General features: G+C 43.0%; 2 protein-coding genes across 4 annotated transcripts in view; both read left to right on the forward strand.

Annotated features, from left to right (window-relative positions):
• The window catches only part of slmapb (sarcolemma associated protein b), a 31,281-nt gene extending 24,059 nt beyond the window's left edge, over nt 1–7,222 (forward strand). For 2 of the 3 annotated variants that reach the window (XM_080764209.1, XM_080764211.1), the window contains 3 exons: nt 1,932–2,066; nt 5,064–5,175; nt 6,627–7,222. In XM_080764209.1, coding sequence (XP_080620335.1) covers nt 1,932–2,066; nt 5,064–5,168 — 240 coding nt within the window. In that variant the 3' untranslated portion in view covers nt 5,169–5,175; nt 6,627–7,222. The remainder of the gene's footprint in view (nt 1–1,931; nt 2,067–5,063; nt 5,176–6,626) is intronic. The other variant, XM_080764210.1, reaches the window with a different exon arrangement.
• A 12,061-nt stretch (nt 7,223–19,283) lies between these two features.
• The window catches only part of LOC308315040 (filamin-B-like), a 76,638-nt gene continuing 76,050 nt past the window's right edge, over nt 19,284–19,871 (forward strand). Inside the window, exon 1 of the mRNA XM_080762864.1 lies at nt 19,284–19,675. Within this exon, the coding sequence (XP_080618990.1) occupies nt 19,291–19,675 (385 nt within the window). The 5' untranslated portion in view covers nt 19,284–19,290. The remainder of the gene's footprint in view (nt 19,676–19,871) is intronic.

Below are 19,871 nucleotides of genomic sequence, written 5' to 3' on the forward strand. Positions count from 1 at the left end.
AATGTCGTTTTCATGTGTGCACCCCCACCAGTTCATTAAGTATGCCTGGTTTGCCTGGTGGGTGGTGATCCAACTGAACTTAAGCCGCACCCACAGCTGTAGTTGTATGATAAAGGCGGGGGGGGGCACTCCATCTTTAACATTTTAAGCTCCAAATTCAGCTCTTTTGAAGCTCCGATTCTTTTTTTTTTTGCAGATTAATCAGATTTCAGATCACCTATAGACGCTCGTTTTCTTTCTGAAACCATGCATTAATCTCTTTACAACTGGCCTCGCTATTGTGGGCGCGTCATTACTTTACATTAAAAAACATAGTTGATCTACAAGCTCACAATGCAAAGCAACTCACGATACATTGTGAGCTCATAGATCAGCTATTTTGGCAATTTAACAAATCAGGCTTTAACTGGTCACTTCTTTTTCCTAGTGTGTTTAATGACATGCCGTCTCTGACGGGGGCTCATGGGTCTGCGAAGGCAGTAGTAGGAAGAGTCATTTCCAAAATGGCTGATGTGCATAGAGCCTATTGTCTTTTCTAGGCTTAATAGTTGCTGTGCATTCACCCGGGGCTGTGTAGAACAAGTGTCCTCTGTTCTCCGGGTCATGTAAGCAGTGGTCCTTGAGGAGGGGGTTCCAGGTGATCCCCCAGCTAAATGATGGAGAGTCAGTATACCAAATGGACCCTTATATAGATCTCAAGAGTTACATTAGTGTTAGATATACATCTGCATTACTTAATTTACAAAAAGTGTACACAATAGAGAACGTAGAAGAATTGTTATTTTTATCAATGTTTGCCAACAGCATTGAATTGTGGACAAAATCTTAGCCAACGACAACAAAATATTCTTCAGTTTGGGGTCTGCGAGGCTAAATCCCATCAAATTGTGGTTCCGTGGCACAAATGCCCAATATATAATGGGCCTTAATTGACGTGAAAAAGGTTTAAAACCACTGATGTAAAGACATTGCTTGGAATTAATTTGTGTCATGTGAATGTGTGTAGCCTGGGCAGCATTCCCTTTCAGGGTTTATGATCCGATCAGGAGCGGATGATATTGCTACCGTCATGTTGTAGTATTGTTTTGATGACTACAAAACAATACTACAACATGACGTAACGATATCATCCTGATGACTACAAAACAATACTACAACATGACGTAACAATATCATCCTGATGACTACAAAACAATACTACTATTAAGGCACTAAATGATACCATGTCTCGCTAGATTTGTTTGTTTTTCCAATGTATCTGCCACTGTTGTCCTGCACTTTTTTTGCCATGTGAAAATAATTGTGTTAAGTGTCGTTGCTGTTGTTGTAACCGTTTGTTTTTTACTGTTTGAGACCGAAGATGAATTTCCACACGTGGACAATAAATGAAACTAACTAACTAACTACAACATGACGTAACGATATCATCCTGATGACTACAAAACAATACTACAACATGACGTAACGATATCATCCTGATGACTACAAAACAATACTACAACATGACGTAACGATATCATCCTGATGACTACAAAACAATACTACAACATGACGTAACGATATCATCCTGATGACTACAAAACAATACTACAACATGACGTAACGATATCATCCTGATGACTACAAAACAATACTACAACATGACGTAACGATATCATCCTGATGACTACAAAACAATACTACAACATGACGTAACGATATCATCCTGATGACTACAAAACAATACTACAACATGACATAACGATATCATCCTGATGACTACAAAACAATACTACAACATGACGTAACGATATCATCCGCTCCAGACCGGTTCACAACACGGCACTTCTGTAACAGAGACCAGGCTTTCCTCCGAGGTGGACAGCCTGGTGACGCGAGGTTAGACTGTGTGTAACCCGACACCCCGCTCTGTTGTTCCTTTTCGACGGCAGTGTGACGACGCCCGGGCCGAGCTGTCAGACCTGAAGGAGAGACACGAGAGCAGCGAGCAGGAGAAGCAGTCGATCACAGAGCAGCTCCAGGAATGCAACGCAGATATGAAGGCTCTGCAGGACAGAGGAAGCAAGGTGAGGGGTGTGCGTGTGCGTGTGCTGGTGTGCACATGTGATCACCAGCTTTCCTCAACAAAAGTCTCGGGTACCCGTAGCATTTTACAGAGCCCATGTGGCGAGAAGCCTAGAGACCACAGATTGCCAAAAGAAAGAGTGTTCGTTCAGTATGCTGTATATTAAACTTTGAAAAAGTAACTAATTATACAACGAACAAGCAAGTAACATAATACACACATATGGAACCCCCTCAAAGCCCCCTGGGGAGATCCTTAGGGGGGTCTCCCTCATGGTACCCCCTCAAAGCCCCCTGGGGAGATCCTTAGGGGGGTCTCCCTCATGGAACCCCCTCAAAGCCCCCCGGGGAGATCCTTAGGGGGGGTCTCCCTCATGGAACCCCCTCAAAGCCCCCCGGGGAGATCCTTAGGGGGGTCTCCCTCATGGTACCCCCTCAAAGCCCCCCGGGGAGGGGGGGTCTGCCGTCTGCTCTATGAGTGACAGTGTGAATCTGTGCATGGATTCACAAGGACATTCTGTCACCTCACCACACACATGCAGTCCTATGCCTACAGTATGTCCTCATTGATCAGTCCTACGCCTACAGTATGTCCTCATTGATCAGTCCTACAGTATGTTCTCATTGATCAGTCCTACGCCTACAGTATGTCCTCATTGATCAGTCCTACAGTATGTCCTCATTGATCAGTCCTACAGTATGTCCTCATTGATCAGTCCTACAGTATGTCCTCATTGATCAGTCCTATGCCTACAGTATGTCCTCATTGATCAGTCCTACAGTATGTCCTCATTGATCAGTCCTACGCCTACAGTATGTCCTCATTGATCAGTCCTACAGTATGTCCTCATTGATCAGTCCTACAGTATGTCCTCATTGATCAGTCCTACAGTATGTCCTCATTGATCAGTCCTACGCCTACAGTATGTCCTCATTGATCAGTCCTACAGTATGTCCTCATTGATCAGTCCTACAGTATGTCCTCATTGATCAGTCCTACAGTATGTCCTCATTGATCAGTCCTATGCCTACAGTATGTCCTCATTGATCAGTCCTACAGTATGTCCTCATTGATCAGTCCTACAGTATGTCCTCATTGATCAGTCCTACGCCTACAGTATGTCCTCATTGATCAGTCCTACGCCTACAGTATGTCCTCATTGATGAGTCCTACAGTATGTCCTCATTGATCAGTCCTACAGTATGTCCTCATTGATCAGTCCTACAGTATGTCCTCATTGATCAGTCCTACAGTATGTCCTCATTGATCAGTCCTACAGTATGTCCTCATTGATCAGTCCTACAGTATGTCCTCATTGATCAGTCCTACGCCTACAGTATGTCCTCATTGATCAGTCCTATGCCTACAGTATGTCCTCATTGATCAGTCCTATGCCTACAGTATGTTCTCATTGATCAGTCCTACAGTATGTCCTCATTGATCAGTCCTATGCCTACATGTCCTCATTGATCAGTCCTACGCCTACAGTATGTCCTCATTGATCAGTCCTACGCCTACAGTATGTCCTCATTGATCAGTCCTACGCCTACAGTATGTCCTCATTGATCAGTCCTACAGTATGTCCTCATTGATCAGTCCTACGCCTACAGTATGTCCTCATTGATCAGTCCTACAGTATGTCCTCATTGATCAGTCCTACAGTATGTCCTCATTGATCAGTCCTACACCTACAGTATGTCCTCATTGATCAGTCCTACAGTATGTCCTCATTGATCAGTCCTACAGTATGTCCTCATTGATCAGTCCTACACCTACAGTATGTCCTCATTGATCAGTCCTACAGTATGTCCTCATTGATCAGTCCTACAGTATGTCCTCATTGATCAGTCCTACAGTATGTCCTCATTGATCAGTCCTACAGTATGTCCTCATTGATCAGTCCTACAGTATGTCCTCATTGATCAGTCCTACAGTATGTCCTCATTGATCAGTCCTACAGTATGTCCTCATTGATCAGTCCTACAGTATGTCCTCATTGATCAGTCCTATGCCTACAGTATGTCCTCATTGATCAGTCCTACGCCTACAGTATGTCCTCATTGATCAGTCCTACAGTATGTCCTCATTGATCAGTCCTACAGTATGTCCTCATTGATCAGTCCTACAGTATGTCCTCATTGATCAGTCCTACAGTATGTCCTCATTGATCAGTCCTACGCCTACAGTATGTCCTCATTGATCACTGCCTTTAGGATTTGAACGATTACGGTTCCTTGACGATTCCCTCTTGTTTTGGCCATTCCTTTATACCCTCCCTAATGCCTGATTTGATCTTACACTAGGTTGCATGCTAATAATAGCCGATGTACAAGCTCCTGATGACGCGTCGCAGCTTGTAGATCATATAGTTTCAGAGCACGACACCGGAGCGCAACCAAATGCAACATTTTACAAAAAGTAAAATGACTCGTCTTTTAGTTCTACTGGATCTGTTCTCCACTAGTCCACTATTTGTTGATGAAATTGTCAGTACATTTAGTCTATAGTTTTTTATCATCATAACCTACTGTATGTTTAGTTTTTATTTCGTTTTCTTCAGTGAAAAAAGTTTTTAGTCGACGAAATCAACACTGCCCACCAAACCTGTCATGGCCACAACCTGGACAGGTTGGTCAATGCCTGGTCAAAGCGTTTCAATGAGGCTAAACACAGCTCGCAGAAAAACCTATTTTTCTCGCTTTAGTAAAGAGCAATTAAAAAATTAGGTTTGATTCTAGATTAGATTTGGTTAGTTGGAACGTTGTTGTAAGCGTTAGAACAACGTTCATCTACTCAGGAGAGAAGGAGAGAACCCCACAAAGATCATTTATGAGAGCTGTCATTCTAGTTCCAATACCAGTCTGATTTTTTCACGACGCCTTCTAGTTAAACGTATCATATCGCTGTTAAAATGTATCGTTTTACACCGCTATAATTCCCAACCATACAGCATGTCCCTTCTGCAGTTGATCACTGTAATATCGCTTCCCTCCTGTAGATGTCCCTAATGCTGCCCGTTCAAGCCACACTCATCAGCCTCGTCCTGGTTTTGCTGCTGTGGTGCTTCGGCGCCGTAGCGGCCCCTACAGGCGCATTGTGGTAGAATTAAGGTACACGTGAGAGTCCACTCAGCCTGCCCTCCCCTCATTTCCATGCATCCGTCTCTCTTGGGAACGTTGCATGAACGTGAGAAACCAACCAACCAACCTGCTGCCCCCGGAGAGGGCAACGATGTCTAACCTCTCTAACCGTCTGACACCTGCTTGTCTTGTCTGGATGGATGGATGGCTAAAAAAATGCTTTAACAACTGTTTCTCTCTCTCCATGCGTTGGTACCTTCCTTTATCGGCAGTGGCTCCTGAACCCGCTGCAGTGTCGTTCGTATAACCACGACGCATCGTGTGCCGCATTTGGCCATTTAAAGACGGTGTTTTTTTGTAGGCATTTAGTTACAGATGATTCTCCTTCTTTAGGGTTAGGGGTATTTTACTGTTAGACTGCTGATAAGTTATTGGTTTACCTATCATCCTAGATGACTATTTCTATGTCGACTATTTCTTTAGCGTCTGCTAAATGCCTAAATTGTAAATTGTACACCAAATCTCGGCGACCAAAAATAGGCGATCGTTGTGAGCTTGTAGATTGGCTTTTTCCCCCCCAGAATGTTCACCTATCATAGGTATGGCATGGTGTTTGTGTGGTTAAGTTTAGGTATGGCCTGGTGTTGTGTAGCTACCGAGTGATATTGATTTCCAGGAAGACGGATAGTCAATCAGATTACGTTACCTTAAGAAGCCCCGCATTGGAAGCTTTCTATAGAAGTACCGCTAACGGTTCAGGAGCCACGGCCGCTGTGTTTCTACTTGTGCCAGATGTTCTTAACCCCATGTTGTCTTCTGCTGCTGCTGTGGTGGTGACCTCCATGAGGTCTGCTTCCCTCTTAACCGCGGTGGGACAGGGTTGAAACAAGGGCCACTCAACCACCTCTTATTTTAATGATGTCTTTTTGGGAGACAAGAAACACTTCCCTGGGTTTTTTTATGTGGGTAATATGTGGGCTCACTTCCTTCGTGGACTACAATTCCAATTATGCTTTGGTGCACTGCTCCTCCTTGTGGATAGGGGGTCGTCTGAGACAGTCTTACTGAGACAACATGCAGTCCAGGAAGTAAGTGAGCCCAGTGTCCATGACATCATGGATGAAATACTAAAATATCTAAAAACCCCAGGAAAGTGTTTCTTGTCTCCCCAAACATCATTCAAATAAGATCTGGTTGCAAAAGGGCTGAAGTGTCCCATTAAGGCTTATTCATAGTCCAGTTTTCGGTGAAGAGGTGTAAAAAACCCCAGATGTGTCGTGTGTCGAGCCGTGACCACCGCGGCTCAGTGACCTCATGTTGTAGTTTTCGGTGGTCACCTCTTCACCAAAAAACTGGACTATGAGCAGGCCTTTACTGCTGCTTGCCTCTTGGCCGCGGTGGGACAGGTTCCATGTTGTTTTTAGGAGTTTCCTGACGTTCGCCTCCTCTCCTCTCTTCTGTTTCTGTGTCTCCGTTTTCAGAATACCTGGATGATCTGGGGTCCCGCCGTGGCTGTAGCCCTGACCGCTGTGACCGCTGCCATGATCTACCGGACCTGAAGGCACCGCGCACACACACACACACACCACACACACACACACACACCACACATGCACCACGCACACACATACACACGCACGCCTTTGCAGAAATACATCCTACGCCAGATTTCTCCACAAGGAAACTGGAAAAGAAAATTGCCTCTTCATCCGTTTTCCAGTATTTCATTATTAATTATGCTCATACTCCAAAAAACTGACCGCTATACTCTACTGCATATCTGATATATGGAACGAACGTGAAGTCAAGAAATGAATGTCGGTTACATGATGTGAAAAATGATCCGGTTTGACCCTCCATTTATTTTCTGGTGTTCTGGTGGGGTTATACAGTAGTACGTACGGTACCAGGGGTGGGTTCAATTAATCCATATGGCAATAATCCTATTTCGTATTCCTTGCCGATAATCGTATCGTATCGTATACTTTATTGATGAGGCAGGAAATGCTGTGTGTGAAAACAAACCAGAATCAGTTTCTGTCTGACGGTTACGATATATAATATATGATTGATTCAATCTTTTGCATTATTTTATCCATCAAAACATTATTTGTTTTATTTTTGTCCTTTCGTTTAAAATGTTATCCACTAAGTTTTTGAGTGGTGCAACCACTCCTATAGACAGCTATGTCTGTATACAGTACAGTACAGTACAGTACAGCACCACTCACTTCAGACAGGTCTGGTTTTTTTCTTCATCCAAATTGATTCATTCAATCGGCAAACGGTTGTCTATATAGGACTACATTTAGTAGGACGCGCGGCCATTATTAAAAATCAACGCGTCTCGTGGAGGTTTTTGGCAGTACCCAGCCCTAGTACATGTATACTGTATTTTGTTCCCCACACACACACTCACACAAACAGTATTTTTGCCGTAGAACACATACTGTGAGGATATCGTCGCTGTTGTCGGGCAGAAACCTTGTACTGTATGTCCAAAACCGTTCCCTTTAAGGAAATGGTTCAAGAAACAACCTGTGGTCCAATTGTAGTTCATTATTTATCCACAACGTTGTTGTTACCGGTAATCATTTTCATTGGTTGAATGTTTATGACGACACTTTCAACGCGTCGTCACTATTTTGGTCTTATTCTTTTTTTTTACAAAAATAGCAGATCTACAAGCTCACAACACGGTCCGAGATCGCGGGTCGTATATGGAGGTATGAGGTCTCGCTCCTCCCAGACAGCAACGATATCCATTCATGAATGTGAAGATGGTGTATTCTCTCCTGTTATAGTACAGTACAGTAGACACCATGATGCTGCGCGTGCACACACACACACACACACACACACACACACACACGCACACGCAACACACAAACACACAAACACACATCTGCCCTGAATTCAGAAACACATCAATCGGATCCGTTTTAATGTCACATTTATTGAAATTAACACATGCTCTTTAATTAGATTGCTAACAAATGGTTATTAACTGGTCGTGGTGGGCACTGTTCTGTATAAGTAAACCAACATACATCTGCAGAGTATAACTGGCATCTATCACAAAAAACCAATAGCCAACAAGTGCTGGTGAAGGTTTTGGGAGTTTGAAGACCCAGGCTTCTGGATCAGTTGAAGGTGTTTGAGCTAGCATGGCAGCAGACCAGCAAGGAACGGAGTTTCAGAGTCGCCTTTCATGCGTATAGCTATTATTTAATGTATTTATTTTCTAGGAGTATCTGTGTGTTTATTTATTAATTTATGTATTCACACAGACTACAAAGAAAGTAGTAGCACTTGTTCAACACTGTTGTAAGTTATTAGATTATCGTTATTGTTGTCAACAAATTACTGGTTGACGTTTTCTGCGCTCTATTTTGGTTCCTTAGCATCAGGACAAACTCCAGTGTCTGTCCAGCATACAGTAACGTGTGCCAATGTGTCTACAGTAGCTGCCACGATGCAGGCTGTGTGGACAGCATTCTGTGGCCTTGCAGTGTATGAAACAACAATGTCTTGATGATGTTATCATATTACAATATAATTCTCTGCCCTGACACAAATGAAACACCATCACACACAGAAATAATATCCAGTATACAGGATAGCATGCCATTACAGTATGTAACTACAGTATGTGTAGTGCATATGGGTCCATCAGCTGTTCAGTGTCCGTACTGCCTGTGGAGAGAGAACTCTTAGTGGGAAAGATGCATGGTGTGTGGTTTGTTGCTCTGGTGATGTGTAGATGGAAGCAGTGAGGACAGACAATAGGGTGACTAGTGTCCTTATGCTGTTTAGATGGAAGCAGAGAAGACAGACAGACAACAGGGTGACTACTAGTGCCCTTATGCTGTTTAGATGGAAGCAGAGAAGACAGACAGACAACAGGGTGACTACTAGTGTCCTTATGCTGTTTAGATGGAAGCAGAGAAGACAGACAGACAGACAACAGGGTGACTACTAGTGTCCTTATGCTGTTTAGATGGAAGCAGAGAAGACAAACAGACAGACAACAGGGTGACTACTAGTGTCCTTATGGTGTTTAGATGGAAGGCATGGCAATTTTATTGGCTTTCATACACAAAGGCAATTCAAAGTGCTTTTTACAGAAGAAAAAACAGTGCAACAATGCACTTTAAAAACGATTAGAGAATATAATAGATGAAATAAAATAAAAAGTCAAAGGAGCATATACATTAGAGCAAATATACTGTGCACCTTTGATTAAATGAAATAATTAAAAAGTGACCGCTCAGCTCATTTAAAGCCCAGGCAAGACCTATCTGTTATTAGTTCACCATGTTTTGACTGAACAATTAGTGAAGCAGTGAGGACAGACCATAGAGTAATAAAAGGATAGAGACCGGACCGGAGCGTTAGCCCCGCACCCCCCGCTATTCATTTCAGTGGAAGTTGCTCAGTGGCGTTTTGAAGCACCCGGATGACTGCTGGAAGTATAATTATAACTCAATGGCTCGAGCGAGCGGAAGTTTAGCCTAGCCTAGCCCCGTACCTCCATTTTTAGGTCTGGGCTTACTCACGTGACGTCATGAACGTCCGTCCACCTCCATGAAAGTGCTGCATTTCCACATTTCGCCAGTAGGTAGTGGCAGCTTCAACGTTGGATAGCCTTACTGGGGACTTGGGACAGACAGTGAGCAGGGTGACTAATGCTATAGTATCCATATTCATATAAGGGCAGGTTTATGTTTATGTATCAGCTCCTTTGATATTATCCATCGTCTGTAGTCCAAACAGGCCTAGTATGCAGCATATGTTTGTTATGCATATCACCCATTCTTGAGATAAGGGACAAAACCTTTTTCAAACTGGATTTTTTTTTTTTTTAAGATACATTCAAATCAAATAGATGTATTTGTAGACACAGGTCTCAACTACCAATCTTGAGAAGGAACAGGTTTTTCGCATAACATTTCTTTCTAAAATGGGACATTTATGCACTTAATACCTGATTCATGTCAACTCCGTCAGACACACTAAAATCCCTTTTAATTGAATTTTATCATTTCAACAATAATATAAAGTCCTCAGTTATCTTATAATGGCTTTCAGTAATCAAGTTAAGTAATACAAATCTTTTAATATTATTTTGTTCCAATATCACACTATTATGAAATATCCAATTTCTCAAAATCGTCATTTCAACCTTTATTTTCAATATTATAACATGAAAACCATGTAAAAAAAAAAAAAAAATCATCATTACGTATCATTTCAGTTGGTGTTTCAATACATAAGCACAAAAGATTTGACAGCAAATTTTCTATTTCTTTGGAAATTAACAAAAACATCACGGGACGAACGTCTGACGGAGTTGACGAACATCTGACGGAGTTGACAAGTTTAACTGATTTAGGTTCTAGACCACCTAGGATCTTGATTCTGGTGACTAATCCCACATTTTCAAGGATGAGGAATACAGTGGTACTATTTAGATTTGCCCTGTGAACATGGCAGCCATTTTTCAAAATGGCCGCCAACTTTCTGTTATTTCCCAATAACTCAAGTTCTACACCACCTAGGATCTTGATTCTGGTGACTAATCATACATTTTCAAGGATGTGGGATACATTGGTACTATTTAGATTTGTCCTGTGACCACTGACCATGGTAGACATTTTTCAAAATGGCCGCCAACTTTCTGTTATTTCCCAATAACTCAAGTTCTACACCACCTAGGATCTTGATTCTGGTGACTAATCATACATTTTCAAGGGTGAGGAATACAGTTGTACTATTTAGATTTATCCTGTGACCATGGATGGTAGACATTTTCAAAAATGGTGGACCTGCTATTATTTTACCAATTTACTCAGGGAATATTATCAGAATAATATAAAATCTGTGAATACATTTCTTACCAAGAATTTTCTTCACCAATGTTTGTAAAGGTGTCTACTAACATATCCCACATTGGTTTCTATTTGACCACCCTAGGGGCATGTTTGACAGCTGCTGAAAGTTGGGTACCATCAACAACAAATATAAGGCTAAATGTTCTAAATTTAATTATGCTTTAAGTAGCATGTGGCATGTCAAACTAGGGGCTTTTCATGATTCTGGATCCATTCCAAGCATTAGTTTTGCACAAAAAACACTATGTTGGCTAAAAACGGCCATAGCCATCATCACAGATGTGATGAGGTCAGCACATGTCGGCACATTTGGGCAAGTGGCTATGGCCAAACTAGGGGGTCTATGGCCAAACTAGGGGTCAAACTCCTTGGGCTAAATTCGGTGAGGTGAACAGTGAGCAGTGAACAGTGAGGGAAAGACTGAAGACAGAAGATTTGGCTTCAGGACCATCAGGCAGGATGTGCAGACACTGAAGGCATCAGTGTCTTTCTCTGTGTCCCCAGCATGTCAACCAAAGCAATGTTACCAAATCAAAGGAGCCTTCACCTCATGTCACCTGGGGCTGGGTGAGCAATCGTATCCTGTATCTAAACTCACAACTAAATACAGACACTTGGCCAGACTGCCGTTTGAAAGGGTCAAACCCCTCATCCTGATTGGGGAAGACCACCCCACCTAATCACACCAACCGAAGAAGTGAGGTTGGGGCCTCCAGGTGGGCCAGCAGCCATCTGCACAAAGACTGGGCTGGACCCTGCAGGAAAGCAATCTCCAGCCAAGACAATGTAAGTTGACTATAACAGAGCCCCAGAACACAGAGCTCAGGAGAAGGATGGAGAAACACTGGCAGGAGGCCACCAAGATACAATGCCCCAGAGACCCAGAGTGTGCCACCACTGGCAGTAAGGAGATCAACTGCTGCAGCAAAGATGTCATGAAAGGCAAGTCTCCACCAAAAAAAACCCTGAACCTAATCGGGGTGTCAAGAGACCAAAGTTTCTCCCCCACAGTTCCCTGCAGTGGCCAGTGAAGTCAAACTGTGCATCTGTACCTGAAAGGGGCAAGTTAAAGGCCAGAAAGCCCACCTCCTTTTAATGTCCTGTCAGTAGAAACTCAACCTGCACCTGAAATAAGCCCTTACCTCTCCCAGAGAAAGTTCATCCTTGAAAATGTAATGATTAGTCGCCAGAATCAAGATCCTTGGTGGTCTAAAACTTGAGTTATTGGTAAAATAACAGCAGGTTGGTGGTCATTTTGAAAAACAATGGCTGCCATGGTCACAGGACAAATCTAAATAGTACCACTGTATTTCTCATCTTTTAAAATGTATGATTAGTCGCCAAAATCAAGATCCTAGGTGGTCTAAAACTTGAGTTATTGTAAAATAACAGCAGGTGGCGGCCAATTTGAAAAAAAAATGACTGCTATGGTCACAGGACAAATCTAAATATTACCAATGTACCCCACATCCTTGAAAATGTATGATTAGTCACCAGAATCAAGATCCTAGGTGGTGTAAAACTTGAGTTATTGTAAAATAACAGCAGGTGGCGGCCATTTTGAAAAATGGCTGCCATGGTCACAGGGAAAGTCTAAATTGTACCACTGTATCCCTCATCCTTGAAAATGAGGTCTTAGTCACCAGAATCAAGATCCTAGGTGGTGTAGAACTTGAGTTATTGTAAAATAACATCAGGTGGCGGCTCTTTTGTAATATGGCTGCCATGGTCACCACGAGACAAATCTGTGATGGCCCCATAGCCAAAAATGTTCCTTAAGGCATGCTCTAACTGTGTGCCAAATTAGAATACTGCCCATTATTCAAAAACAATAATTTTATTGTTTTAGGAACACTTTTGTCAACTCCGTCAGATACACGTCAACTCCGTCAGACACAAAATCTGACGGAGTTGACGTCTGACGGAGTTGACAAAATGGCATTTGTTTTCATCTTAACCCTCTTTAGTACAATGTAGCCATTTTGTTTTTGCTTAATTTTGTTAGCTAAACCTAACCCCTAAACTAAAATAATAAACATTATTTTGGAATTCTTAACAAAGATCATAATAATGTCCTGACGGAGTTGACATGTAAAAGCTGTGACCACATTGTTATCAACATTGTTTGTTTAAAATATCAAACAATTGAATGCTTGTCAGACCAGGTACTCCACTGTTGCAACAAATATAAATGGGACTTGGAAAAGGAGTCTTCAGGCTAAATCTGTCGACAATATTTTCTGATTAATTTAAGACTTTTAAAAAAACCTGACGGAGTTGACGGAGACGTGGGACGAACATTTGATATGAGATATTTAATAGAAAATATAAATTAAAATTAACTGTGTATATTATTTGCTATGTTGTTGACAATCTACTTTAATTTAGTATGTATATTTATGTGATTGTGACAGTATTAGACACTTTTTTGGCAGTTTGAAATTGTGGCCACTTGCTGGGGACAGGCTAAATACAGGCCTTTTTGGGTACAGGGCCTGCTTTTAACTAATTCAGATGGAATATGAAAACAATTATAATGAAATTAAGGGCATAATAATACACAACTGTATTACACTTAACTTTGCAAGTGCTTTTATTTTTATGAATTTATTTATTTTTTACATAAAATAAGGCTCTTATGTGTGGGACATGTTTTTTCCACTTTTGTCCCTCATCTCAAGAATGAGTGATATACAGACAGAAATGTATACCGTTACTTGTATAGCTAGCAATAGCATACATTTTCTATGACTAGCAGTAATATAATAACATGATTCATGTATCAATAAACAATTATAACATAATACAATTGCAGCTACAGTACTTACCAGACATGTTAACTCCAGTCTGTCCTTATTATGCGAATGGGAATGTGCTTGTGGGTAGAATTTACATAACTAAGAACAAAAAGTATGTATTACTGATGGTATTTGTTGATTATGTTCTCACTAAAATGCAGCCGATGTGAATATGATGTCAGTGCCCACCACTCTTAACGCTATGATAATATATATGCATAACTGTATATTATATTATGATATATGTCATTTATGGGATTGATGTAACACTAATCAAACCATGTCTATACTTAAAGGAGATGTTCACCCATATTCAAACGTATCTTCGTATAATTGGTCCGTCATAATAATATTTCACCATTTATGTCTACTCATTCTGCGTCTCATTGGTGGGCTGTGGGACAGTTCATCTGAACTACCAGTGACATCATTGATGGGGACTCCCAAGAAGATAGAATTACATAGAAATAGTTCAGCCTTGAAAGTTAAAATGCAAGCATATTTTGAAATGACCAAACCTGCCTATCAGTGGTGTAACTGGTAGGCAGGTTGAGACACAGTCTGAGTATTATATTCATAATTACAATCATGATGGAAATATCTTACAATAAATGCACAACATGACGTCACTGTGTGTACATATGTATACGTACGTACATGTGTGCGTCTGTAATCCACGTAACTCGAGAAATTCATCACACACGTGCCCGGCCTTGACTCGGTCGGATACACGGTTGTCCAGAACCGCCACAAAAGGCTCTGGTCAGGCTCTGCCGGTGGACCTAATGAGCCTAAGTCCCCACACCTGTGCAATGTCCAGGCTCTGCCGCGGGCCAATTGATTGCCATAGCAACCCCAGCCTTATGCCCCACACCTTCCATTTGCCATTACTGAGTCAGTCCACTTTCCACAGTCAGTTTGCACTCTTCAGACATTCTCCACAGACGTTTATCAATGGAGGACTTGGACAGATAATGTTTAAAATGGGTGAAGTGCTCCTTCTAGGTCAAATCTCAACCATGTGTCCCTTCACTACTTTTTGGGGGGAAGTAATATTTAGTTTTACATTAATGACATGAAATCATCTGTTCTTCTTGATCATGAGCGATCTTCTAATTGACGGCAATGTATTGAATTTGTACATTGCTTTATTCCCATGTAAATACTCGTGAGAAATGTATTTTGTAAACAGATGGAAAGCTATAGTTTTTCTTGGGTTCAGAACTTCAGATTATGACTAACTGGTCTAAAAATTTAAGTGTGGTCTATTATTAAACAAGATCTCATGGTTGCAGTTTATTTTCAGCAGTCGTTTGTTTGTACATTCCAACTCCTTCCGTGTGTGTGTGTGTGTGTGTACGGTGTTGGAATTTCCATCTTTTTCATCCAGACCAGACCTAACCTAGTCTCGCGTAGCCAGACAACTATTCCACAATCTCTGAGTGCTATATAGGCAAACGGGTCGTTTCGAGGAAGCAATCTGATTGGTTGAAACAGCCGTGGATCAAACCAGCACCATTCACCACCTAATCAAAACAAAGAATTCAGCAACTCAGTGGCTAGGCTAGCTAGTTTCTTGGGACATTTGTGGTCGTAGTGACTACATCTGTCATTAAAAAAGCGATTTTCTTAGTTTTAAGGGTAACTTCAGTGATGCTTGCGGAACTCTACTTCGTCTGTGGCAATAATGAGGTTAAACCACACCCTCTCGTGTAATATTGCTTAATTCAGAAATGGGTCTCATGGTCGCAGCTTACGTATTTCCTGTAGGCGGAGCCGACATAGCTGCGGTTTAAACCTGCACCTCTTCTACTACACTGAATGGTAGAGTGACTGATGTTAGTCTGCTCAAACGTTACTCTTTTTACCTGCTTTTTACTAACACTATATTTACAAAGATGCCCAGAGCATCAGAATGAACCTGTGTAGTTTATGGCTGCTCCAACATTCAACTTTGGAGAAAACTACACCTCCTGAAATCTTTTTATTTCCTTTTCTGCTAAGCAACAAGCTTTATATGATTGGATGATTTCTATTTATATTAGGTTGAATTTGCGCGACTGTAAAGACAAAACGGAAGTGGGGAGGAGGCTCCACTTCATATTTTCCTCATGATCAGAGCTTCCGTTGCTCCAGACTGTATGATGGAAGCATTTCTATTTTACTCATGATCAGAGCTTCCGTTGCTCCAGACTGTATGACGGAAGCATTTATATTTTACTCATGATCAGAGCTTCCGTTGCTCCAGACTGTATGACGGAAGCATTTATATTTTACTCATGATCAGAGCTTCCGTTGCTCCAGACTGTATGATGGAAGCATTTATATTTTACTCATGATCAGAGCTTCCGTTGCTCCAGACTGTATGACAGAAGCATTTGAAAATTGCGAGAGGCAACAGTCTGACAGCGTGAGACTAGACCAAACCAGACCAGCAGGGTTTGGGAGGGTGTCTGACCAGGGTCTTGGGCACCGGGGGGGCTGTGTTCTCTTCCCGCGTCATCAGCGCCCATACACTAAGGCCAGAAGTTACAGCCTTGAAATTTGAAAGTTAAAATTTAAGCATATTTTGGAAATCCTACTTGAAATGACCAACACTGCCTACCAATGGTGTCACTGGTAGGCAGGTTGAGACACAGTGTGAGTATTCTATTCATAAAGCGCCCCCTTATGGATGAAAGGTTAAACTGTCAAATGGATAAACATTACAAACATATCTTACAATAAATGCACCACATGACGTCTCTGTGCGTCTCTAATCCACGTAACTCGAGAACCGTTCGCCTCACCGTGACTTCAAATTGGGCACATGCGTTCCCGGCGCGCCCATACCCTAGGGACGTTTTCCACCGGTGTTGAACCAGTTGAACCCTGCCTAATATTCAGGGGTGCAGTAGTATAGGGTGGTGAGAGGAAGAAAACTATAAAAAAGAGCTGCAGAGACAGCAAAAAAAACGCGGAAAACCCGCAAAAGGTTGCGCGTGTGCTAAGTCTGACCAAATGGGTCCCCCCAGTTATGAAACGCCCGGACTCCTTGTGCATAGAAGGAAGCATGAGGTCAGTCCGTTGCTCTCCCCAGGTTGAGCAACGAGTGTAGTGACCGGGATTACATTGACACTTCAAATATTGGTTGCTAGAATCTTGCATGGATAAAACATTAACAAGGTATTGGTGATTATAAAGTGTCTCCCAAAATAGACTGTAGCAGTGGTCCCCAAACGTTTTAGCCCGTGACCCCTCAAAAAAAGAGAAATTTGATCTTTATCTCTCTGGGACCATATATATATAGACGATCTTCAAGCTCACAACACTTCACGAGCTTGTAATGTAGATATGCTATTTTCACTGCTTCTTAAAAGTGAGTTTTTGAGGTGCGCTATAGCCCCTCCTAAGTCCTATGTCCAGCTTTGAGGGTTTGTGTAAACACAAACATTGTCCTATAACACAAACATTGAATGCCATTGGCAACGAATGGCCAGGTTTGAGTGTTTGTGATAACGCACGCACACACACACACACACACATGAAATGTGCTCTAATCTGCACCAAACATGGCACAAACACTGCTCAGGGGTGTGGCATGAGAATAGTCACACCATGCAGTCAGGGGCCCCGAGCAGACACCGCTTCTCCATATCCGTATAACACGCTTTTCAGGAGTTTGGATTATGAGAATAGTCACAGCAATAAATAAATACATAAATAAATTGCACACGTACATAAAGGGCAATACAGCAGTGTTACACCACTTCATAACAAATGGCCATAGCTCGGTGTCCATTACTTTTAATTTGTCTTAGTTATGTTCCTCTCCTTTCCTATTGCCCCCCCCCTTATGCGCACACACAGACACACACACACACACACACACACAGAGCATGGAGGAATATGTATTGCATGATAAAGTTCTGCGTTCCACCTCTCCACAACATGCATGTTCTAGTCCAAGCAGATGTGGATGCCACAGTCATTATGTAATGTCCATCCAATCTCCAGTCTGCGGTCACTTGTGACACCACCACGAAGCCGGCAGAAGAGTTCTCTTCAGTTATACACGCCAACGTTTAGATTCTCAGCACTTCACCACTTCACGTGGCAGAAAACACATTAAATACTCAGGGGGGGGGGGGGGGGAGAAATTATTTTTATCTGATACCTTCTGGGGATTTCTCACCCACCCTCCCTCCCTCACCCACCCCCCCCTGCCCCCAACCAATGACATACATCCCTCTGCATGAGTCATTCTGCAACAGGAGAAACTTAAGGACGTGTAATAACATCACATTCTCTCGTGCGCAACAAAGAATCATGTCAAAACACACACAGGCAGGAGGTGTGAGGGATGAAGTCAGTTTGGCATGGGGCCCTCTCGGATAGATGGGGGGATCATATTCTATAACTCCCTCCAGGCTCCGGAATATACTCTTACTGAATCCCATTGGTTTAGACCGCGCTAATATCGCAAAGTCCCCCCACCAATGATGTCATCGCAACCTGCTTCTTTCTTCTTCTTTTTAAGGGGGGGAGGGGGGATATATGTACACACACTATATTGCCATTAACCCATTAAGACCTGCCTGCAAGTCTTCTGAATGTTTAACAGTTTTCTGAAAAAAACTTATGTTTCAGTTGTTCTTAAACCATTTCATGTCAATGACCCTGGACCCCTGGAAATAAGATGGATTTGGCTGCGGACCCCCCCCCCCCCCATCTCAAATGTGTTGTTCCAGAGACACCGGACAAGTGAGTTAAGAATGTCCACAAAAAACAAAACAAAAAAAAGCATATTCAAAGATGTATTTGCCCACAGTTTTCACAACTTCTCAAGCTGATTGCAGATCTACAAGGTCATAGCACCGCGGCAGCACAAAGTGACACTACACTATGAGCCTGTACAGATCTGCTATTTTTGAATAACCACCAAAGTATTATATGAAATCATGCTTTTTTTTACAGATTCTTCTTGTCCCGGTGTAGATGGGTTAAAAGGCTCCATATGACGGTGACAACACTCCATATTTGAGAGGATCCGGTTTCATCCCCTATGTGCATTGTGCTGCCTCTGTGTTTCACCCCCTGTGTGTGCATTGTGCTTTCCTCCTTGGTGTAATTGTTCCGCGACCTCCGCACAGTTTTTATTGAAGATAGCAGCGGAGGAATAGAACGGGGGGTGGGGTGGGTGTTCCCTCCTCCCAACCCCCCACCCCCCCCCCCCCCCTAAAAAAAAACTGAGCTGAACTTGTGTTGAGGTTTTCAGCGTCTCATGTTCCCTCGCATCGTCCTGCCTGGCCCCTGCCTTTAAAAAGCCCCTGCCTGCGCTACAGAGCAGATCGCTGTCATTCCGCGAAACAATCCCGCGTTGTTGTGGATACTACACACACACACACACACACATGGTACGTGCAGGCTTCAGCAGCGCAGCAGCGCGCCCCCCCACCAGGACAACCACCACGATGGCATCCTCATCGCGAGGCGAGCAGCAGCATCATCGAGCCGAGGTGTTCCCGCCGGCCGCCGAGCAGCACGACAGCGTGGGTGCGGCCGAGAGCAACCTGTCCGAGGACGCCGCCTGGAAGAAGATCCAGAAGAACACGTTCACGCGCTGGTGCAACGAGCACCTCCGACGCTGCAGCCGCCAACGCCACCAACGCCAGATCGGCGACCTGCAGCACGACCTGAACGATGGCCTGACGCTCATCGCCCTGCTGGAGGTGCTGAGCAACAAGAAGATGTGCCGCAAGTTCCACGCCAGGCCCACCTTCAGGCAGATGAGGCTGGACAACGTGTCAGTGGCGCTGGAGTTCCTGGAGACCGAGAACGTCCGGCTGGTGTCCATAGGTGAGTTTCATATGGAGCACGAGAACGTCTGGCTGGTGTCCATAGGTCCATAGGTGTCCATAGTCCTTGAGGGAGTTCCAAGGGGTCCCCAGCTAAATGATAGTTTGGAAAGATATGGGTCCCATATGGGTCTGTAACTCTGAGAGTGTACACATGGAACCAAATTCTGTACACTCTAGATTTTTCCCAGAGAGTC

This window comes from Protomyctophum bolini, assembly GCF_963924005.1.
Source record: "Protomyctophum bolini genome assembly, chromosome: 5".
NCBI classification, from domain to species: Eukaryota; Metazoa; Chordata; class Actinopteri; order Myctophiformes; family Myctophidae; genus Protomyctophum; species Protomyctophum bolini.